General features: G+C 49.7%; 3 protein-coding genes across 12 annotated transcripts in view; 1 reads left to right on the top strand and 2 right to left on the bottom strand.

Annotated features, from left to right (window-relative positions):
• The window catches only part of C2H19orf38 (chromosome 2 C19orf38 homolog), a 46,506-nt gene extending 42,040 nt beyond the window's left edge, over positions 1-4,466 (bottom strand). The window contains exon 1 of the mRNA XM_004667462.2: positions 4,104-4,466. The gene's annotated coding sequence lies outside the window, so the exon portion shown is untranslated. The remainder of the gene's footprint in view (positions 1-4,103) is intronic.
• On the top strand, positions 4,239-10,030 carry Tmed1 (transmembrane p24 trafficking protein 1). Its single transcript, XM_004667461.3, has 4 exons — positions 4,239-4,438; positions 5,949-6,046; positions 6,188-6,371; positions 9,156-10,030. Exons 1-4 carry the CDS (start codon positions 4,259-4,261, stop codon positions 9,372-9,374), a joined length of 681 nt encoding a protein of 226 aa, XP_004667518.1. The 5' UTR covers positions 4,239-4,258; the 3' UTR covers positions 9,375-10,030.
• Positions 9,809-23,448, bottom strand: part of Dnm2 (dynamin 2) — a 102,251-nt gene continuing 88,611 nt past the window's right edge. For 4 of the 10 annotated variants that reach the window (XM_045143062.1, XM_045143064.1, XM_045143063.1 and 1 more), the window contains 6 exons: positions 17,447-17,556; positions 15,952-16,063; positions 14,663-14,827; positions 13,002-13,234; positions 11,853-12,104; positions 9,809-10,172 (listed from right to left, as the gene is read on the bottom strand). In XM_045143062.1, the coding sequence (XP_044998997.1) occupies positions 10,133-10,172; positions 11,853-12,104; positions 13,002-13,234; positions 14,663-14,827; positions 15,952-16,063; positions 17,447-17,556 (912 nt within the window). In that variant the 3' untranslated portion in view covers positions 9,809-10,132. Of the gene's footprint in view, positions 10,173-10,465; positions 11,338-11,852; positions 12,105-13,001; positions 13,235-14,662; positions 14,828-15,951; positions 16,064-17,446; positions 17,557-23,448 lie in introns of those variants that run through there. The other 6 variants (XM_045143056.1, XM_045143060.1, XM_045143057.1 and 3 more) reach the window with 2 other exon arrangements.

Raw genomic sequence — 23,448 nt, 5'->3', positions numbered from 1 at the left:
AGAAATCAAGCCAGAGTTGAGCTGAAAACCCTCCTATAGACCAGCTGACAGAACAGAAGTCATCAGCGGTGATAAACAACAGTGGACACTGCAAGCCTTAAGTTTGTCTATCCAGGTCAAATGACCGAATGGGTAAAATAGTGGCACATCTTTTATGGGGGAAACCAACTGCTCTCTAACTGGATTGGAGGCCTGCTCCATGGGAGGAAATACGTACATGCCTGTACCGAAAACCTAATCAAAAGTCTATGGTGGGGGAGGTCATGAACCCTAGGAGTGTAACACATGCTCTTGTTTGTCTAAATGGCTAGATTATGCTCACAAAACTGCCCTGTAAGTACTTTTCTTATTGTTCATATCCATGTACTAATGTTACTCTCACTTTTGGTAAGAGAAGCTTCTCTTTTCAGATGGTGGGGACCACTGGGATGACCCAAAAGGCATCATAGTGCTGAGAAGTGACAGAGGAATGCTCACACTGAAACATCTCTATCACACCCTCCAAGGCTCGGGGTCCATTGCAGAAGAGGTGTAAAAATATAAGAATGTAAGACCAAAGGAAGGGTAGGACTGCTTACAATGTTCAGACACAAACTGGCCTCCATATCCATGACCTCCCAGTGCCAAGTACTAATTCACAAGACCCTCAAAATAGGAGAAAAAGATGATGACATCAAAATAAAAGATAAGCCAGGCATGGTGGCACACACCTTAATCCCAGCACTCAGGAGGCAGAGGTAGGAGGATCCCTGTGAGTTCAAGGTCAGCTTGAGACAACATAGTAAATTCCAGGTTAGCCTGGGCTACAGTGAGACCCTACCTCGAAAAACACAACACAAAACACTTAAGAGACTTGAGAGAGGGAAGGGATATGATGGATTTGTGAATGAGAAAGTGAAGGGGTAATTATGGTTTATTGTCTATAATTATGGAAGTTATCAACAAAAAAGTTTCAAAACATGTTTTTGTTAGTAGTGGTGGAGAATTGCAGCAGTGGGTTTTTAAATTTATTTTTTCAAGGTAGAGTCTCACTCTAGTCCAGGCTGACCTGGAATTCACTCTGTATTTCCAGGTGGGTCTTGAACTCACAGGTATTCTTCTACCTCTGCCTCCAAATGCTGGGATTAAAGGTGTGTGCCACCACACTCAGCTATCTTTGAAGACTAAAGATTTCATCTAGCCAGGTGGAGTGTGGTGCATGCTTTTAATCCCAGCACTTGGGAGGCAGAGGTAGGAGGATCACCATGAGTTTGAGGCCACCCTGAGACTACATAGTGAATTCCAGGTCAGCCTGGGCTAGAGTGAGACCCTACCTCAAAAAACCAAAAAAAAAAAAAAAAATTTTTTAAGAAAATATTTTACTTTTATTTATCTATTTGAGAGAGGAAAAGAGGGAGGGAGACACACACACACACGGGGGGGGGGGGAGGGGGAGAGTGCTTGCGCAAGAGCGCGAATGGTCATGCCAGGGCTTTCAGCCACTGCAAATGAACTCCAGATGCATGCATCTCTTTGTGCATCTGGCTTACGGGGGTCCTGGGAAATCAAACCAAGATCCTTTGGCTTTGCAGGCAAGCACCTTAACTGCTAAGCCATCTCTCCAGCCCCCCAAAAAGATTTCATCTAAACATTTCTTCTCATGTTTAGACAGGATTTTCAAGTACAGTTAGCTAGTCCAATGGCTTCTTTATCCATCTGTGACCCAGAGTAAGGGAGGTCACCTCTCCAGACTGAAGGAGAGGTTAACTGACAGGCTATCCAATGGTGAGCAACAAACCAAGAACTGACTAATAGATTATTACTATTTACTGACCTAAGATGCTCCAAACATTTATCTCACTTTGTCCTTGCAAAAGCTCAATATGATTGTGACTTTGTAATGTACTAGATCCCCCCCCCCTTCCAGAGCCACACTTGCTAGGCAAGTGCTCATCTACTGAGCTAAATCCTCAGCCCAACTTTGTAGATGTAGATAAGAAAACTGACGAACCTGACATGGTGACAGACACACACCTTTAATCCCAACACTTGGGAGGCTGAGGTAGGAGGATCCCTGTAAATTTGAGGCCAGCCTGGTCTTCAGTGAGATCCTGCCTGAAAAAAAAAAGGGGGGGGGCTGGAGAGATGGCTCAGCAGCTAAGGCACTTGCCTGTGAAGCCTAATGACCCAGGTGTCATTCCCTAGTATGCCCTATGCCCATAAGCCAGATGCACAAAGTGGCACACACATCTGGAGTTCCTTTGCAGTGAAGAGTACCTGGTGCGCCCACTCTGTCTCTCTCTCTGTCACTTTTTAAACATTTTTTTGTTTGTTTATTTATTTGAGAGTGACAGACACAGAGAGAAAAGCAGAGAGAGTGAATGGGCATGCCAGTGCCTCCAGCCACTGCAAATGAACGCCATCTGTCTGTCACTTTTTGCCTGCAAATAAATAAATAAAATATTTAAAAAATAAAAATAATAAAGAAAGAGAAACCTGAGGCTCAGCAGGATGGCCAACTGTCTCATTTTTATTTTTTGTGTGCGTGTGTGTGGTATGCATGCATGGTTGTCAGTGTGTATATGCATGCCCACATACATGTGTGGTGGCCAGAAGACAGTTTTATGGTGGTATCTGTCATTTCTCAGGAACAATGTCTACCTTTTTCTCTTTTTTCCAGACATGGTCTCTCATTGGTGAATCTGGAATTCTCCAATTAGGCTAGACTGGCTGCCAGTTAGGCCAGGGATCTTCCCATCTCCATTTCCCCAACACTAGGATTCCAGGTGTACATCAGTACACTCAACATTTATAGGGTTTCTAGGGATGGACTTCAAGTCCTCATGCTTGTGAGGCAAGCACTTTACCAACCGAGCTCTCTGCTTGGTCCAAATGTCTGAAAAGTGAGCATGTGAATTAGACAACCTGGCTTCCAGGCTCATACTCCTTTCACCTTAATTTTTTTTTTTTTTTTTTTTTTGAGGTAGGGTCTAACTCTAGCCCAGGCTGACCTGGAATTTACTATGTAGTTTCAGGGTGGCCTTGAACTCATGGTAATCCTTCTACTGCTGCCTCCCAAGAGCTGGGATTAAAAGTGTGAGCCACTATGCCTGGCTCAATTATTTTTATGGTCTGTTTTGTGGTGCTGGGGATGGAATCCAAGGCCTTGTGAATGCCACGTAAGTGCTCTGCCAGTGAGCTCTATTCCTTGTTTATTTACTTGCAAGCACAGAGAGAAAAATGAATAAGAAAATGGGCTTGCCAGGGCCTTAGTGCCACTGCAACCAAACTCGAGACGCATGCCACTTTGTGCATCTAGTTTTACGTGGGTACTGGGGAATAGAACCCAGGAGGTCAAGCTTTGCAAGCAAGTGCCTCTTTACTGCTGATTCATCTCCTCAGGCCATACTGCTTTTTTTTTTTTGACACAATCTTACCATAGGTCAGGGAAGTTTCTAAGTCACTCTGCAGCTCAAGCTAGCTTCAAACTCATGGCAATCCTCCTGCATTCAACCTCTCAAGGACTGGAATTACAGGCTGGAGACACCATAGAGAGCTACTTCAACCACTCTGTACCTGTTGGCCAAGGAGTCTGAAACTCTTGGGTTGCAGTGTGTGGCCATGACCCTCCACAGACAAAGAAGCTCACTACAGGCCAAGCCCAAATTACACAGCATGTCTACAGTGTGGGAACCTACAGGTTACAGATGATAACACTTAAATAGTGATGCTCTAAGGAGTAAATGGAGTGAAGTTTCGGAGAGTCCAGGCAGGCTGTGCTCACTATCCCAAAACAACATTAAAATAAGATTACCCTGTCCAGCTGAGTCTTTTTTTTTTTTTTCTTTTTCCCCCGAGATAGAGTCTCACTCTAGCCCAAACTGACCTGGAATTCACTATGTATGCCTCGAACTCATGGAGATTGGGGGATTAAAGGCGTTCGCCACCATGTCCACTGATTTTTTAAAACATTTTATTTATTTAATTACTTGAGAAAGCTACAGAGGAAAGGGGGCCGAGAGAATGGGCACGACCACCCGCCAACGATCCAGACTAGGTCTGGATAACTTTTTGGAAAAGGCTCTGTAGGCGGTGGCGCGGCTCCACACGGCTTAGGCACTCACTCGGGCAGCTTGTCTTTCAGGGGTCCTTCACGCTGAGTGCGGCGTCTTTCGACTGGCTAGACGCAGCGGCCAATGAGCTCCGGGACAAGAACAGGAGGCGGGGCTACTTCTTAAAGGAACCGCCACCGTTAGACAACTAGAGGGTGACCCGGAGGATGGCGGCCGGCGCGGCCCTTGCCTTGGCCCTGTGGCTGCTACTGCCGGAGGCGCGGGTGGGAGAGGCGGGACCTCCGCCCATCCAGGACGGCGAGTTTACATTCCTGTTACCGGCCGGGAAGAAGCAGTGCTTCTACCAGTCCGCGCCCGCCAACGCGAGTCTTGAGACTGAGTACCAGGTGAGAGGGTCCCAGCCCGCGAAGCAGCGGGGGCCATTGGGAATGGGGCGTGGCCAGCGAACCAGACGGGGCGGAGCCAGGGACGGGGCGTGGCTAAAGGGACAAAAGAACCATTCAGAAGGAAGGAGTCCTCGGGAGTGGTTGTGCTCTGGCGCTCATTGTCTGGCTAAGAGAAGGGGCGTGGTCCGCATGTTTTCTTTCTTTCTTTTTTTTTTTTTTTTCGGCCGCTGACCTGGAATTCACTCTTAACACCAGGTTGGTTTAGAACTCACGGAGATCCTAGATCCTTCTACTTCTGCCTCTGGAGTGCTGGGATTAAAGGCGAGCACCACCATGCCTATTTTTTTTTTTCCTAGTTTTTGTTTTGTTTTGGCTTTTCGAGGTAGGGTCTCGCTGTAGCCCAGGCTGATCTGGAATTCACTATGTAATCTCAGGCTAACTTCCAACTCACGGTGATCCTCCTACATCTGTCTCCGGAGTGCTGGGATTAAAGGTGTGCGTCACCACGTCCGGATAAGGAAAGATTTATTTATTTTATTTACGAGATACAGAGAATGGGCGCTCCAGGGCCTTCAGTCACTGGAAAGGAGCTCCAGACACATGTGCAGCTGGCTTACGTGGGTACTGGGAATCGACTCTGGGTCCTTAGGTTTAAGAAGCAAGCGCCTTAACCGCTAACCCGTCTCCCCAGCCCTTCCCTCCCCCCTATAATTCATGGCGATCTCCCTGCTTCAGCCTCAAGAGTGATGAGATTATAGGTGTGAGCCATCCCAATTGTCCCAGTATGATTTCTGGGTTTGGTTAATGGCTGGTTTCTCATTTGGGATGGTACCAACAAAAGATCTTTTTCAGGCCGGGCATGGTGTTGCACGCCTTTAATCCCAGCACTCGGGAGGTAGGAGGATCGCCATAAGTTCGAGGTCAGCCTGAGAGTACATAGTGAATTCCAGGTCAGCCTGGGCCAGACAGAGAGACCCTACCTCGAAAAGCCAAAAAAAAAGAAAAAGAAAAAAAAAAATTTATCTTGGGTGGTACAAACCTACCTACCTGACCCAGTGTGGTGGCACATGTCTGTAATCCCAGTACTCTGGAAGTTGAGTCATGAGGATCAGGAGTTTAAGGGCAGCCTCAGTTATGCAGAGAGCTTGAGGCCAGCCTAGGCTACTTGAGACCCTGTCTCAAACAAACAACTGCCCAGCCTGGTAGTCTCAGCATTTAGGAAGCTGAGGTAGAAGGATTCCCATTAGTTCAAGGCCAGTTTAGGACTATGAAGTAAGTTCCAGGTCAGCCTGGGCAGACCTGCTTTAAACAAACAAACAAACAAACTCATCTGCAGTTGTTTTATGAACCAAAGCAGAGACTGATGGGAGGGGGGCGGCTGGTCCTGGTTGTTAGATGTTAGCATGCATATAAGCCCTTCTGGTCCATATAGGTGGGTTCAATCCAAATTTCTCTGGCAGGTGCCCTGGGCCTATCCATATACGTCTGTCCATCCTTACCTTCTCCCTAGGTGATTGGAGGTGCTGGGCTGGACGTGGACTTCACGCTGGAGAGCCCTCAGGGTGTGCTGTTGGTCAGTGAGTCCCGTAAGGCCGACGGGGTGCACACGTGAGTTAACTCCTGCTGCCTGCCAGGGTTGAGTTACAGCCCTGCTGCTCCCCAGTGGCCTCGGGTTACGATCCAACCTGCCCCAGAGATCGGCTGCCTGGCCACTCAGGGTCATGTCGATGCATGTGTCTGTTTATCCAGGGTGGAGCCAACAGAGGCTGGCGACTACAGGCTGTGCTTTGACAACTCCTTCAGCACTATCTCAGAGAAGCTCGTGTTCTTTGAGCTCATCTTTGACAGTTTACAAGATGATGAGGAGGTGGAGGGCTGGGCTGAGGCTGTGGAGCCCGAAGAGATGCTGGATGTTAAAATGGAGGACATCAAGGTGCGCTCTAGCTGAGGCATGAAGTCAGTTGCCAATTGAAGGCTGTCTGGTGCCACCTGTGCCTCTGGCTTACATGGGTCCTGGGAAATTGAACCTGATCCTTTGGCTTTTCAGGCACGTGTTTTAACTGCTGTCATCTCTCCACCCTGTTTTTTTTTATTTTCGAATTTTATTTATTTGCAAGCAGAGGGCGGGGGGAGGAGAGATGAGATGGGTGCACCAGGGTCTCCAGCCACTGCAAATGAGCTCTAGACACATGTGCCTCTTTGTGCTTCTGGCTTATGTGGGTACTGGGGAATTGAACCTGGGTCCTTTGGCTTTGCAGGCAAGAGCTTTAACTGCTAAGCCATCTCTCCAGCCGTGTGTTGTTTTTTTTTTAAGATTTATTTTTATTTTATTTATTTATTAGAGACAGAGAGAGAGAGAGAGAGAATGGGTACGCCAGGGCCTCTAGCCACTGCAAACAAGCTCTAGATGCATGTGCCACCTTGTGCATCTGGCTTACATGGGACCTGGAGAATCAAACCTGGATCCTTAGGCTTTGCAGGCAAGCACTTTAACCTCTAAGCCATCTCTCTAGCCCAGGCTCCCGTAAAATTTTAAAAATATGTTGAAAAAAAATTTATTTTGGGGCTGAAGAGGTGGCTCAGTGGTTAACCCGAAGGACTAGATTTGATCACCCACTACCCAGGTAAAGCCAGATGCACAAAATGGCACATGCATCTAGAGTTTGTTTGCAGTGGCTACAGGCCCTGACACACCCATTCTGCCTCTGCTTGTGAATAAATTAGTGTTTCATAATTTTAAAAGGCCTCCAGCCACATGCGCCCCTTTGTGTATTTGCCTAACGTGTGCCCTAGAGAATCAAACCTGGGTCCTTTGGCTTTGCAGGCAAATGCCTTAACTGCTAAGCCATCCCTTCAGCCCATGTTCATAACTTGTTTTTATATGCAAGCTGAGAGATAGAAAAAAGAGGGAGGAAATTGAGTGCGTCAGGGCCTCCAACCATGCAAGAGTGGGGAAACTGAGGCACAACATGCTAAATGACTTGCCCAAGGGTAGATCATTGCTGAGTTGTTTTTTTCTTTAAATATATTCTATTTATTTATTTGATACAGAGAGAGAGAAAGAGAGAGGGAGAGAATGGGTAGACCAGGGCCTTCATTCACTGCAAATGAACTCCAGATGCATGCGCCCCCTTGTGCATCTGGCTTATGTGGGTCCTGGAGAATTGAACCAGGATCCTTTGGCTTTCCAGGCAAATGCCTTAATTGCTAAGCCATCTCTCCAGCCCCAAGCTGGTATTTAAACCCAAGTAGTGTGGCTAGTAGATGTGTTTTGTATATTTATTTAGGCTGCACTCTGAGCGCTAACCCTCCTGTTTTTACAGCAATGTTAAGGTTTATAGAACCGGTGGTAGTGGTAGGCACATGCATGTAATCCCAGTGGTGGCTTTTGCACTCATGACTTCACAGCAGCTGTTATGACCTAAACAATACTGGGCCCATCAACAAGTCTTTATGGATGATGTAGGAGGGGAAAAAATCAAGATACCAAATTAGAAGAGGGAGCCGGGCACATGTTTTTAATTCCAGCACTCAGGAGGCAGAGGTAGGAGGATCTTCATGAGTTTGAGGCCACCCTGAGACTACATGGTGAATTCCAGATCAGTCTGAACTACAGTGAAACCCTACCTCAAAAACCAAACAAAACCCAAAAAGAAGAAAACAACAACAACAAAAAACCCTACAAAAAAACAAAATCAAAAAGAAAAAAAAAAGGCTGGAGAGATGGCTTAGAGTTTAAGTGCTTGCCTGTGAAGCCTAAGGACCCTGGTTCGAGGCTCAATTCCCCAGAACCTAAGTTAGCCAGATGCACAAGGGGGCGCATGCATCTGGAGTTCGTTTGCAGTGGCTGGAGGCCCTAGCACACAAAATCTCTATTTGCCTCTTTCTCTGTCACTCTAAAAAAAAAAAAAAAAATCAAATTTGAAGAATGTGTAGTTGGGTAGAGGACAAAAAGTAATGGGAAGGTATCATGATCAAATTGAAAATTGTCAATTAAAAAAAAATTCTGGGTGTGGTGGTACATGCCTTTAATCCCAGCTTTGGCAGAGGTAGCAGGATTGCCACCCTGAGACTACATAGTGAATTCCAGGTCAGCCTGAGTTGCAGCTACTACTTGTAAAACTAAGAAAATAAAATAAGGGCTGCAGAGATGGCTCAGTGGTTAAGGTGCTTGCCTGCAAAGCCTAACAATGTGAGTTCAATTCCATAATACCCACGTAAAAGCAGATGCACAAAGAGGCATGGCTGGAAGCTCTGGCATGCCCATTCTCTCTGTCTCCCTTTGCTCTCAAATAAATATGTGCCCCCCCAACACACACACACACACACACACACACACACACACACACACACACAAGGGCTGGGGATATAGCCTGGTAGAATGCAATGCATATAACTAGGTATGGTGGTGTAAGCCTTTGATGTCAGGAGGTAGAAACAGAGTATTAGAAGTTCAAGGTTATCATATTCCAGAAAGTAGGTTCCAGGTCTGCAATACCTGAGATGAAATATATTTTTGAAATAAATACGGATTTATAGAAGAGGACATGAGGGCAGAGAGGCTGGTGAACTTGCTGATTACACAGCCAGTGGTAGGGTGAGCATTCCAAGTTAGGCATCCTGGCCAGATTCTGCACCCTCAGCTTTCTATATACACCTCATCCTGTTGTTCCTGTTTCCTGGAAGCCTGAGTCTGCTTCCCCCTGTGCCTCAGCAGGAATCCATGGAGACCATGAGGACCCGGCTGGAGCGTAGCATCCAGATGCTGACCCTACTGCGCGCCTTCGAGGCACGTGACCGCAACCTACAAGAAGGCAACCTGGAGCGGGTGAACTTCTGGTCCGCAGTGAATGTGGCGGTGCTGCTTCTGGTGGGCGTGCTGCAGGTCTGCACGCTCAAGCGCCTCTTCCAGGATAAGCGCCCTGTGCCCACATAGCCCTGCCTTGGAGGAGGAATGAGATGGAGGGCCACCGGCAGTGTGTGATATGAGGGTTTCTCCCAGACTTGAGAGGGGGAGGCTGTATAGTCAGGGCCTCAAGGAATTGGCCCCATGTGTCTGCTTCCCATCCTGAGCCAGGCTGGGAGTGCCAATGGCTTGGTTGTAGGCGTGGGCCCCCTGGAAAGGGCAGCTCAGTCACAGTGCCTAATATCCTGGAAGTTACACATGATAGGTGCTGCTGTGTGGGACTACAGCACTTGGACTTTCTGGTTCTTTCTGTAATGTGCCTTAGCTCAAGTCTTCCATCCAGGAGCATGGGTCAAGAAAAGGTGACCCTACTCCCCCACATCCCTGGCAGAAACCCCTTTCCTTTGCCTTCTCTTCTAGGTATGGGAAAGCCTGCAGGGAAGAAGACAACAGCTGCAGAGTGGTTCCAGGGCAGTCACTTTATTTGACAGGAAGGAGCCCTGGCCCCTCAACCTAGTAGAGAGGCTAGCTAGGGTGGGGGGTGGGGGGCGTATCAGACCACCCAACCATCCACCCCTCCTTTTCCCTGAAGGACCCCGGGCAGAGGCAGCTCCAACAAAGCCTGCCCCCACAAAGTAGTACTGTCCGCCCTGAGCACTGGAGTCAATAAATTATGGGCAGAAAAATCAGTGCCTGATGACTGGGGCTCAGGGCCACCTGTTGGGCCAGACCTGCCCCCAAGGGAGGGAGCAGCCACACAGGCGGGAAGGCTCTCCCACGAAGGAAGCTCAGAAGAAAGGTCGGGCAGGAGCCGATGGAGGTGGTCGCCTGGCACGAAAGAAAAATTAGAAAGTGAAGTTTAACTGTGTCCCTGCCAAGCAGAAAGGCCTAGGGGCCCCTGAGAAGGCCAGAGACAAATGGGTATCTGGAGAGGTCTAATCACAGGGAGGTCTAGTTGGTTGGTTTTCTGTTGTCACTGCTAAGGTAACTGAGCACAGTATAAGCTTTGCTCTTGAGCTTGGCATCCTTAGGAATGTGACCAAAGACATGATCACCAGCTTCCAGAGTATGGGGGCAGTGGGAGGTTTCTCAACAGCAACACAAAAGGCCCACACAGCAGCCACCAGAAGGTTCTTCCCTTTATTTTAGTTTATTAATAGGATACAGAGTACAGGCACTTACAGTGGTCAAACCGAGCAAGGAGCAGCGAGATCTGCTCAGAGAGATGCCCAGGGCTCTCCCTGTGGGGAGGCCTGGCTGAGAACTGACAGCTCTCCCCCACAACTCACACAGAGCCTAAGCCCCTTGGGAGTCCAGGAGGAGTAAGGGCATGGGAGGGGTGGCTGAGAGACAAAAGAGGCCAGCCCGGGGCTGAGGGCTTTGGGCTTAGCGAAGGCACCTTCTGGCCACTGTGGCTGGGCCAGGCTCAGGATGTGTGGTTAATATGGCCAAGGAAAAAATATATACAACTTGAGCCAGGGGCTGGCAGCACTGTGCCCATTGGGCTTGGCTTGCTGCTAGGGAGCCTCTGGGAAGTGGTGGATAACTCCTTGTGCTCCAGGAAGGACTGAATAGCTTACAGATGCCCTGGGAGGGGAGGAGGGTTCTAGCTTCTAGAAGGTGTCGGTAGAGAAGCTCCTTGACAAATTTCTCCATCTTAGCCCATTCATTCAAGATGGCCCCCAGCGTGCAGTCCCAGCTTTGCCTCGAAATCCTGTCCCCCAAAGTGCAAAGTCCTTAGCCTCTACCGCCTGGGGTTCTGGAGTACCCTCAGCACAGTGATTGCCAGGGCTAGGGAGGAAGGGGCAGAAGCTGCCCACAGTGTGCCTGGTCCCAGCATGGGGGTCAGCGGAGAGGCCCAGACCACCGTAGCTCCTGCAACTGCGGGTGTGCGAAGCCCCCTAGAACAAGCCCTTGTGCAGCCTAGTCGAGCAGGGACGGCTCGGCTGGGCGGATAATGGTGGGCCGGCTGGGTGCAGCAGGGGGTCTTCTGCTGCAAAGAGAATAAAGACAGACGGGGGAGGGGAGGGCAGTGAGGCTAGAAGCAGGGAAGAGAATGAGGACCCAGTCCCCCACCCCACCCCAGGGTGCTCCTGGTACAAGGGCACCAGGAGCGAATCTGCCAAAAGACAGACATATGCCTGGTATCCCTGCAGTTGCTTGCTGGGCAATCATGTGGAGTCTCCTGCCCTCCCTGGACCTTAGCTTACTTTGCAGAAATGGGGAAGACTAGAACCAGGCATTCAGGGCACATGGATCCTCAGTAAGTACATGGTAAGAAGTTGCATGGCACTTGAGTCGTGTCATGAACTGTTGTGGCCCACAAGATCGGTCAGGTACCCTGGAGGCAGCTGACTCCACCAGTCTGACTAAAGGGCTTGGCCTCTCTGGGTCTCAGTTTCCTCACCCGCTAAATTGAACTGGTGATGTCCCTCCATGTCCTGCTGGGAGCCATTAGGAGGGAGGGAGTATCACAAGGGAGCCCAATAATCAGTCTGGGGACCTTACCTGGGCACTCCAGGAGGGATACCAGGGGGGATCCGTGCTGGCCGAGATGGGATCTGAGGTGGGGCAGAGAAAGGGTCATTGTTGGGAAACATGCTCTGGGGTCCAGGCCTGGACGGGATGGGGGGTGCTGAGAAGGAGGCTGCGGCCCCTACAGGCATAGGAATCAGAGGAGGACCAGGTGTGGGGCCCCGCACTGCAGGAGGCCGGCCTGGTGGGTGTGCACTGGAGACTGGTCGGCGCTGGGGAGTGGGGCTGTGGAGAGAGGAGAAAGATGTTATAAGCCGAGGGACAGTGTGAGCACCAATGACAGCAGAATGGTGACCATGGAGGTTCAGGCAGAGGCACTGGGGGAACCATTACCATCCCTAGCCCTGAGCCACCAGGGAACTGATCTCACACCAGGCAGGTCCAGACTCCCAAGGGGCAGGCATTTCCCACGTACCAGACCATCCTTGGGCTTCTGACACCCTTACACACCAAGACCATTCCAGAACCCAGGCCTGTCCTCCAAATCCAGCACTTCTACCTTTGTATGTGTGATGCCTACTACCTGTGTCAGGTCCAGATGCTAGTTCTCTCCCTTCAGGGCTCCATGGTGCCTTGTCTCAGCAGGGCCATACCCTGAGATTCCTGACCCTTTTATGCCACAGCTGTCACCTGCTCTGTGACTGGTTAGATGGCCCTGCCTGATGTTTCCAGTACAGGACCAATGCAGTACCAGTTCTATGGGAGAGCACTGGGCTAGGGATGTGTGATGCCTGGAGAGCCAGCTTGCTTTCCAGAACTTTACTCGCCCATCTCTGCTCTAGGAGGCAGACCCTTGTTGTGGCATCCCTCAGACTTATTTTTTTGGTTCCACTTGGGTCTAATTGGTGGAAAGCACCAGACGGCAGGAGAGGGAAAGGAGGGGACTCGAAGTGTTGATAGTTCCCCTGCGGCCTGGCAGACTGGAAACGTGCGACTCATCTCTCCCCTTGTGGCTTTAGGCACAACAGCTGCTTGGGCTTGCGTGCTGTACCAGCTGGGGCTGGATGTGTCCTCCTGCCCATAGTGAGTTGTGCCCTGATTCCTGCATGAGGGCACAGATAGCAAGATGGGGACCTTCAAGGGGCCACTTCCATGTTGCACAGGGAACAGGCCTGTCCAGACCTGTGGCTGCTGGTATTCTGGAGCCAAGTGTCATCAACAGGTGGAGGCACAGGTGTGGACACAGTGCTGGTGCTGATGTCTCCGATGATGTTGAGAGCCTCCTTCAGTGCATGGTACATGCGCAACATGTCATCCCGCCGCTGGGCCTGGTCAGCAGACTCTTCCATGAGGCTATTCTGGTCCGCAGAGGAATACAAGTAGGCTAGCAGTTCATGGTGGATGAAGGCCTTTGTCTGGGGACAAAGGTGGGAGAGGTCATGGTCCCTCCATAGTGGACAAGCCCTCAATGTCAAACTGTAACTGGAAAAGCATCTATTGCAGGATGGGGGCATAGCTTAGCAGTAGAGCTCCTGCCTACAATCCAGTGAGGACTGAGGAACTGGCTCAGGGGTAGAGCTCCTGTCTAGAATCCACAGTGAGGGCTGGGTGCGTGGCTCAGGGGTAGCGCTCCTGCCCAGAATCCACAGTGAGGGCTGGGTGCGTGGCTCAGGGGTAGAGCTCCTGCCTAGAATCCACAGTGAGGACTGGGGGTGTGGCTCGGCAGGAAGGTGCTTGCTTAGTATGTGCCAGGCCCTTGTTTTCCATCTCTAATACTTGGAAAAAATGAGTTAAGTAAAAATTCAAATAAGGATAAAAAACTCTTTTTAGAGCTGGATAGATGGCTTAGCGGTTAAATGCTTGCCTGTCAAGCCTAAGGACCCTGGTTTGAGGCTCGATTCCCCAGGACCCAGTTAGCCAGATGCACAAGAGGTGCACGCCTCTGGAGGTCTTTTGCAGTGGCTGGAGGTCCTAACGTGCCCATTATCTATCTGTCTATCTGCCTCTTTCTCTCTGTCTGTCGCTCTCAAATAAATAAATAAAAAACAAAAAGTTTAAAAAAAATTCTTTCTAGAGATTTCACACACAAGCCTTGGGGGACATTTTACATTCCTATCATCATGCTATATTTGCCAAGATTCTGCATAGCCCTGTATGGCTCACAATCCTCTTGCCACAGTCTCCCATGTGCTGGGATGACAAGTCTGTATCCCTAGGCCTGTTCAATCCTGATGTTCAAAAGGTATGACTGATTGGGAACCAGCTCATGTGGTGATCACCAGCTAAGTATTTGCAAGGTTGCAAGACCTTGAATTTAATCTTGGTGTGGAGGATTACTATGAGTGAGTTCCAGCTCAGCCTGGGCTAGCAAGACCCTACTTTGAACCCCTGCACTCAAAAAAGAAAGAAAGAAAAAAAAGAAGAATGTATAACTTTTAAGTGGTGGAGCCTTTCTGGAGGAAGTGTGTTACCAATGGCAGGCCTTGAGGCTCAGCCCCATTTGTTGTTCTCCACTCTCCCTGCTGATGTGATAATGTGACACCAGCTTCCTATTCCTGCCATGTGTTACCCACCATCGTAGGCTCCACCTTCTAGAACTGTAAGCCCAATTCAACCCGGTTCCTTCTGGGTTTTTTTGTTTGTTTTGTTTTTTGAGGTAGGGTCTCATTCTAGCCCAGGCTGACCTCGAACTCACAGCGATCCTCCTACCTCTACTTCCCGAGTACTGGAATTAAAGGTGTATGCTACCATGCCCAGCTTATGAATGCAACTTCTATACACAGCAGGCACTTCAATGACTTAGCCATCTCCCCAGCCTCTTGCTCTATGAGCATAACACTCACGTTGTTGATCATGAGGTGCATGATGGTCTTTGGCATGAGATCACGGATAGACTTGTTGATGATGGCCACATATGAGTCCACCAGGTTGCGGATAGTCTCCACCTGCCGCTCCAGCTGTGGGTCCATGGAGAAGGTGTTCTCCTGTGCCCCATCCTCATTTTCTGCCTGCAAGGGAAACAAGCAGTGAGGGGTCACACAGCCTAAGCATCTGAGGGGAGACCCCCTCTCTTGGAACTCTTTGTCTGTTACGCTGACAACACCTTTCAAGGCTTGCTATGACAGCCCTGCTTGACCGGGACCCAAGCTTTCCCAGTCATGGCTCCAGTGGGGCTGGACTCTTTCCCCTGAGGGCTGGAATGAATATATTTGGAAATGTTTTAGAGGTCCAGGGTGTCCATACTCAACTCCACCTCAAGGGCAGAAGGAGAAAAACAGAACAAAACAGACAAGACTCTAGTCCCTGTACATTCTAGTCTGTGGGTATGGCTGGAGAACTTTCTGGAATCTGATAACAAACCACTTTTTCCTTTATTTGCTCAAGTGTATGTCAGCAATTTGCCTTTAGAGAATCTTGCCAAATATGACATGTTGATAGGAATGTAAAATTTCCCCCATAGGTTCATGTGTGAAAGCCTAGGTTTCCAGCTGGCAATGCTATTTTGGAGGTTCTGGAAATTTCTTAGGAGGCTGGGCCTAGCTAGAGGAAGTAGGTTACTAACTAGGCGTGGTGTGTCCTTGGGGATATCTTTCTTTCTTTTTTTTAGGGCCTGAAATTCACTCTGTAGTCTCAGGGTGGCCTTGAACTCACAGCAGTCCCCCTACCTCTGTCTCCCAAGTGCTGGGATTAAAGGTGATTAAAGGCATGACATCACCTACAGCTTTTTTTTTTCAAGATAGGGTCTCATGCTGACCTGGAATTCACTATATACAGTCTCAGGCTGGCCTCAAACTCACAGTGATCCTGCTACCTCTGCCTCCTGAGAGTGCTGGTATTAAAGAAGTGCACCACCATGCCTAGCCCTTGGCAATATCTTGGTTTGACTTTCCCCAATCTTCCTCTTTGCTTGCTATCCACAGTAAGGAGAAAAACTGCTGTTTTGCTTGAGTATATGAACCAAATGATCTGAAACTGTGAGCCCCTCCTTTAAGCTATTTCTATCAGGTCACAGCAATGAAACGCTGATGGCTAAACATGGCACGTGGCTAAACATGACCTGGCCGTTCCTCTCCCAGGTGGGGCCAGCTTAGCCCAATGTGTAGTGGCCAGGCAGGGTGGAATGGAACCTCACCTGGTCCTTTTCTGGGTAGACTCCAGCTCGCAGGAAGGACGCCTTCCAGCTGTCTACATCCTCCTGGGAGTCACAGGCCAGCTCAATCTGCCGCAGGTCCTTGTAGACATTCCTGGGGTGGGAGGAAATGCCTGTGCTTAGACCTGACAGCCAAGCAGTAAAGGGGGTTGGCGGAGGGTGTGTGTCTTTGCCTGACCTGGCTTTCAGAATGGTTCTAGGACCTTCCTTTTCAGTGCCCTGGGTAACAAGGTCTACTGTACATATAGCAGCACCAAGTACAGGATACCAGATCTAGGCTCTGGTATAGAGTGAGATTTTTTTTTTTTTAATTTCTTTTCTTTGTGTGTGTGTGTGACTGGGTCTTGTGACAGTCCAGACCATCTTCAAAACTTGGGATCCTTTTGGCTCAGCCTTCTTCACGTTGGGATCATAGGCATGCACCCCTATGCCGGCTAGTCTTTATTTACTTGAGTTGAATCCCTCACTGAACCTGGAACTGTCATTTGCAGTCAGACTGGTGGATCAGCAAGCCTGTTTCCATAGGACCGAAGTTACAGGTATGCATGAGCATGTCCAGTGGATTACCTGAGTGCTGGGGAATCAGATCCAGGTTGAGCCATCTGGTGCTCATGCTGATGCTATGGTGCTTTTATCCAATAGCCATCTCCCTAGCCCTATGCCTGGCTTTTGTGCTCTGCAGGAACCAAAAGCTGCCAACAAGTCCCATGTTGGGTACTTGTCTCATGACACCCCCACTCTGGCTTAGGAGCTCCCACTGAGTCTGCAGTAAGTCTATAGCAGCAAAGCTCACTAGAACTTTTTTCCTTTTTTCTTTTCCCTGTGGTAGAGTTTTACTATAGCCCAGGCTGACCCACTACGGTATGTAGTTTCAGGGTGGCCTCGAACTCACGGCAATCCTACCTCTGCGATTCCCCCCCCCTTCCCGCTAGTGCTGGGATCAAAGGTGTGCCCCACCACACCTAGCTCCCCACTAGAACTTCCTATGACTAAAAGGTTCTATACCTGTGCTGTTCAATGAAGTAGTTCTGAGCCACAGGTGGCTTCTGCTAAAGGCCCTGCCTTTGCCAGCGATGGAGCCAGTGTTTATGGGTAGTGCTCCACAGGCCAGCCTGGGTCACATGTCAAGAGTGTTCCTCAGTCTCATTTTCTGAGCTAAGGTGGCCAACCTGCTTCCAAAACTTCCAAGTAACATGGGTTTAAGGTCAGACATATAGCCTCATGGTATAACCCTGAACAATCAGCAGTTGTCCTGAAACATTTCTGAAGCCAAATGTGGTAACTCAGGTCTGGAATCCCAGGAGGCTGTGGTAGGAGAAGCACCAGAGTTTGAGTCCACAAAACCACCCCCTCCTCTCCAAACTCCACAGCAGCTCCAGGCTGACCCAAGAGCAAGCACTCAGGGCTCTGGGAAAAATCCCCAAGACAAGGCTGTCTGTGTGCACCAAAACTCCTAGGAACGCTGTCGGCTCCTCACCTCTGCTCCGTATTGAAGATGGCGAACACATGCTTGTTGGACATGAAGCCCTTCTCCACATCACGGATTTTGAGGTTGTCCAGAGGCAGCATGTATTTCTTCTCTTTCTCCTGAAGGTGGAGACACCTGAGCTGGCTAACTTGCAACCTGGGGAATGCCCAGGCCCACTGTGTAGCCCCTGAGGACCACTTGCCGACACCTGCCAGTGCTGGGGCTCCCTTAATGCCAATGCTTTGCCCTTCACTCTCATACTCTCTGAGAGTCCCTGAATGTCTTCATATATATATATATATATGTACACACACACCCACCCACATACATACATATATACACACATACATACATACATATACACACACATATATACATACACACACATATAGTTTTTTGTTTTTCTGAGGTAGAGTTTCACTCTAGTCCAAGCTGACCTGGAATTCACTATGTAGTCTCAGGGTGGCCTTGAACTCAGGGTGATCCTCCTACTTCTGCCTCCCAAGTGCTGGGATTAAAGGCATGTGCCACCACGCCCGGCTAAATGTGGCTGTCTGGATACCTACATGGCTCCCTCCTCGTCTACCTCACATCTCTCTGTAGAAGGAAACCTCAGGCCCCATATCACAACACCTTGCATACTGCACTGTAACCTGGGTGACAATCTGTTACCAAACTATATCAGTAGTTCCCAAAGGGCAGGGACTCCTATTTGTTTCATTTATGGAAAATGTACATGAGATGGCATTTGAGCTGCTCCCAGGTGAACACAGGAGCTGCTCACTAGACTTTGGCCTTGTGCCAGTGAGTTACCATGGTAATCCCATTTTATGGGGCGGGAAGGAGGCTGAGGAAGAGACAGGCAGAGGTTCACACCCTTCATGTGGTTCAGACACTAGAGCAGGAAAGTTGATGGCCAGGTCCCCACATCACTAAAGTCTCACTGGCTTTGTAAGGATGTACCCCAAATTCCAGACATGAGAGATGGTATAAACCATGGCCAGGGGTATAGGCCTGTGATTCATAGAGTTGGGGAGGTTATCAATGGTCAGTGGTCCTCACAATGTGAAAGGACATGAACTAATTTCTTATTTCTCTCTCTCTCTCTTTTTTGCTTTTTCGAGGTAGGGTCTTGCTCTAGCTCAGGGTGACCTGGAAATCACTCTGTAGTCTCAGGGTGGCCTTGAACTCATGGCAGTCCTACCTCTGCCTCCCAAGTGCTGGGATTAAAGGTGTGCGCCACCACGCCCGGCTTTCTCTCTTTCTTTGTTTTTTTGAGGTAAAGTCTCACTCTACCCCAGGCTCACCTGGAATTTACTATGTAGTCTCAGGTTGACCTCGAACTCACAACAATCCTCCTACCTCTGCCTTCCAACTGCTGGGATTAAATGTGTGCACCACACACCAGGAATTTTTTTTTTTAATTTACCTCAGTACATTTTATTTTCCTTTATTTATTTGAGAGAGAGAGAGGGAGGTAGGGTAAGACAGAGGATGGGCACACCAGGGTCTCCAGCTGCTGCAAACAAGCTCCAGACACATGCATCACCTTGTGCATCTAGTTTATAAGGTATTAGGTCCTTAGGCATCACAGGCAAGCGCTGCTAATCCATCCCTCCAGCCCTTCTTTTTTTTTGGTTTTTCGAGGTAGGGTCTCCCTCTAGCTCAGGCTGACCTGGAATTTACTGTGTAGTCCCAGGGTGGCCTGGAACTCATGGCAATCCTTCTACCTCTCCCTCCCAAGTGCTGGGATTAAAGGTGTGTGCCACCACACTGGGCACTGGGCTCTTTTTTTTTTTTTTTTTGAGACAGGGTCTCAGCACAAGTTGGCATTAAATTCACTAGGTATGCATGATAACCTGAACTGATCCTCCAGCCCTTCTTTATTTTTTCTCGAAGTAGGGTCTCACTCTAGCCCAGGCTGACCTGGAATTCACTATGTAGTCTCAGAGTAGCCTCAAACTCACAGTGATCTTCCTACCTCTGTCTCCCAAGTGCTGGGATTAAAGGTGTGTGCCACCACACCCGGCTTGTTTTCTTTTGGCAGTGGGGGATGGAACCAAGGACATACCACAGACAAGTGTTCTATGGTTAAACCACACCCCTCACTGAGGGATCCAGACTGGTGTGTTCTACTGCTCAGCTACTCCTTCTAGCCCTCTTTTTACTTGAGACAGAGTCTCATTAAGTTACGTAGGCACACCTTGAACTTACGTTCATCCTGTTTCAGCCTCCCAAGTAGTTGAGAATAAGAGGCCGGGCACCAGTCATATCATAAGTCAATAGAGAAAACTCAAGAGTCCCCAGTTCCCACGCCCATGTGACCCTGCAGCCGCGATAGCAGTGACCAAAGCCATGCATTGCTCATCCATCAACTCATGAGACCTTCCTTTTCAATCTGCTTAGGAAGACACTGTGCTCAGAGAGGGAAGATGCTATTCAGGGACACACAGCAGGTGGCATGGGTCACTGTGGAGCTTAAGTCATTTCCCAGTGGGAGCCTTTCCGCACCACTTGGACATCTTTGGAAACTCCTCCAGGTGTCTGGCCAAACACCACTGGAAAACCCCAGAATGAAGACTCACTAGGACACCACCCTCCAAGTTCTCAGAATTCCTGAAGAGCCATAGTGATGGACAGGAGGGGATCAAGAGCGCCCGGCAAGGGACCAGATTGGAGAGTCATGAGTTTTGTATGGGTGCCTGGCTGAGGTCAGATGTCTGCTCTTCCTTTCCTGGCTTGTGCTTTTAGCCCAGCTGTTTCCCAGCTGTGTGCCTCGTCTGTCAACAAATACTGGGAGGTAGAGACTGCCACAATGAAATGCTCTGGCACTGATGCCCAGTGGCTCTGCGATAGAAAGGTGCAGACAGACACAGGGCGACTCAGGCTTGGAGAATGGAGCACTGCTGCCCGCGTATGCACTCGCTGTTCACCGGGACAGCAGCCAGGAGAATGCCGAGTGGACAAAGGAACATACCTGCGCTCCTCAAGAAGGGTTTGAGGGCTATAGAGGGGCAGAGTTAAGAGTCCCTGCAGGAACTTTTGACTGCCCTGAGCAGGTGGGGGGCCTCTGACACCCCCACCCTATGGTGCCATGAATCGGGAAGCTACCCATTTAACAGGTCAGGCCAAATAACTGAATCAGAGACCATCAGAACTTGGAGCAGGCTGCCACACTGGCAATTGCTTATAGCATGATTCAGCCCAGACTGCTGCTGGCTGCCTTCCTGGGACTGTGGGCACCTGTGTGTGCACACATACACAGCACACAAGCATGCGCACAGGGTGTAGGGTGGGGGAGGACTCAGAACCTCCTTTTGTGGCTGGCTGAGGCCACCAACCCAAACCCTCTTCCATCCATTCCCTAGCCCGTCCTGCAGCTTTCTTCAGATGCAAGCCAGCAACCCCAGCCTTGCCGCATCTGGAAAACCATGGCGCTGACCAAAGTCTACAGGAGGAACACGAATCTTTGCCTACAGTGTGTCCACCCCCTGGAGAACCAGGAGGGATAGCGAGCCCACCCTGCCAGTCCAGTGTCCATACCCCGTGCTCAGGAAGCCGCTATGTGTACAGTAGTCTGCACATTGGTTAGGCTTGGCCTGGGCCAGCAGCACTGGGACAGGCTCCCACCAGCCCTTAAGTCTGTGGCTAAACCCAATGTGAGGCTGATCAGAGGTAAATGTCATTTTCTAAGTTCCCTTCCTCCCATTCACATGGAAGATTCTGGAAAAAGGCCCTGGGTCTGGCAAAGGGGTGGTCCCTGGCCCACGTGGTTTCTTTTTCCTGTCCCACAGCTATAAATGTCCCACTATTGTTTATTTCTAAAATAAAGAAATCGTGCCCTGGCTTCTCACTGAGGCTTATCTATGAAGATGGCTGGCCCTTGGGGGTGGTTGCCACAGGAGTGGGGAGGTTTTCACACCACCAGTCCCAAGCTTGGCCTGCTTTGTGTCTGGAGCACAGACAGGGCCTCTTTCATGGTTCTGCCTAGCTCTTATCACTGTGCTCCTCCCAAGGCAACCCCTGCCCCCAGGGAGGTCCTCAGATGAGGGCCAAGAAAAGAAGCTCTTAAGACTTGACTTATCATACCATGCCGCCCTGCAATACTTTGCACCTGCCCATGGGACCCCAGAAGACCCCCACATCCCTGAGCCGCCCACAGACAGTAGCTAGTCCTTAGTCTGCTTTCATTAGGGATGCTGGACATGGATGAGCCTTAGTCTTGGGCACCCATCCTACCTAGGGGCTACAACACTCTGGACAGCTGATATTCTACATCCTTTCAGCAGGGGCCCTCCAAACTCACAGGTGGCAACAAAAAGAGGGGAGAAGGACCCACTTGAGGAGTCTGTGGCAGCAGAAGCAGAAACTATGCCAGGCTTTCCCCTCCCCTTGGCTCCTTACCCTGTCAGATTCCCTGAGTCTGGGGCTCTGGAAGCTTCTAGAACCCCCCCAAAATGCCTCTACTGGGTTTTCAAGAGCCACTAACAATGTCTTCTGGGGCACAGGACTCCTCAGGACTCAGAACTGTCCTGAAACACGCCTACAGCTTGTATAGAGAGGGATGATCACATTCCTCCTTGCAGCATGCTCTCCTGGAGGAGCTGTATTTGGCCTGGATGGAGGAGGGGGAGTGGCTTGGATGTGGGGCAGAGGTTTTCCTCAGGAGAACCAGCATGACCTCCATGATGAAGTGTCCACCACGCAGGGACCACCCTCATCTGTATCACAGGGTAAGTTAATATTCAGGGCCCTAGTTTTTCCACCTGGCAATGAAAGTGCCAAACCCAAGGTGGCCCTGAGGATTTACTGAAGGGAATGAGTATCTTCTACATGTGGCCATTTGGGCCTCTCCTGGCTTGCTTCTCCATGGGGCCAGCTGGGGCACATGACAAGCTCCACCTGCAGCCTTTCTGGGATGGACACACACAGCTGTCCCTGACTGGGTGTGCCTTTTCCAATGAGCCTCTGGTGTGGGATCCTTCCATCTGCTGTCTTTCTGAACCCCTAAGTTGGACAGAGCCAAGTGGGGTGTGCCTCCAAAAGTTAAGGAGATACAGAGATGTGGCTCAGTCAGAAAAGTGCTGGCCTAGCATGCATGAAGCACTTAGTTCGATCCTCAGCCCCATATAAACATAGTGGGGTAGTTGCATGCCTTATAATCTCAGGAGGTCAAGGTTCATCCTCAGTTCTATTGTGAGTTTGAGACCAGCCTGGGATACATGAGACCCTGTTTCAAAACAAAACAAAACAAAACAAAACAAAACAAAACAAAACAAAACAAAACGTTAGCTTGAGCTATTTCAGTCCTTTACCTTCTCGGGGATGATGACACTGGCTGGCCACCTTATACCTATGGGCGTGCACAGGCAGTGGATTTATAGTCATGCATGCCCATGCCATGAGTGACATGATCTTGGGCCAAAATGCCCTCTCTGAGCCCCAGCTCCCCCTCTGTGTTTCAGAGACATAATGTCCCTTCTACATAATGGGTGGGGGACCCAACATGGGGTGGCTGCTAGGATAACCACCAGACATGATCTGTGAGCCAGACCAGGTACATACAGGGCTTGGGACCTGGATGGCTCTCCGACTCTTACAGCCTCAGGAAAGGCCACCAGGCAGGGATATAGTCTTCATACAAGTGAAGAACAGGCACAAAAGGGGTTTATGGAGAAACACAACACCTGCTACAGGTAACCCTAGTGACAAGAGGTCATCACCCTGGAGAAGAGCTTCATTCAAGCTGCTAAACTGGGAATACCGCTATGGCCAAGAAATTCCACACATCAAACTCAGATCTCCCCAGGGCCTACTTCCTTTTTAGAGATTGTTGGAGTATTCCCTAGGCACCCAATTCCCACACATAATGGCTTTGTGAATAGATCAGTGGAGCCTGTATGCACCTTCCTTCTCTGGTCCTTCTTCTTGGGGTTGCTACAGGTCTCCCACCTGTTATGGTTCAAGTGGGATCCATGTGTCAAGGTAGTGAGAGGTAAGATGGAGCCCAA

Source organism: Jaculus jaculus, chromosome 2 (assembly GCF_020740685.1).
Source record: "Jaculus jaculus isolate mJacJac1 chromosome 2, mJacJac1.mat.Y.cur, whole genome shotgun sequence".
Taxonomy (NCBI): Eukaryota; Metazoa; Chordata; class Mammalia; order Rodentia; family Dipodidae; genus Jaculus; species Jaculus jaculus.
The sequence above is the reverse complement of the archived record's forward strand: the minus strand, read 5'-3'. Positions and strand labels throughout refer to the sequence as shown.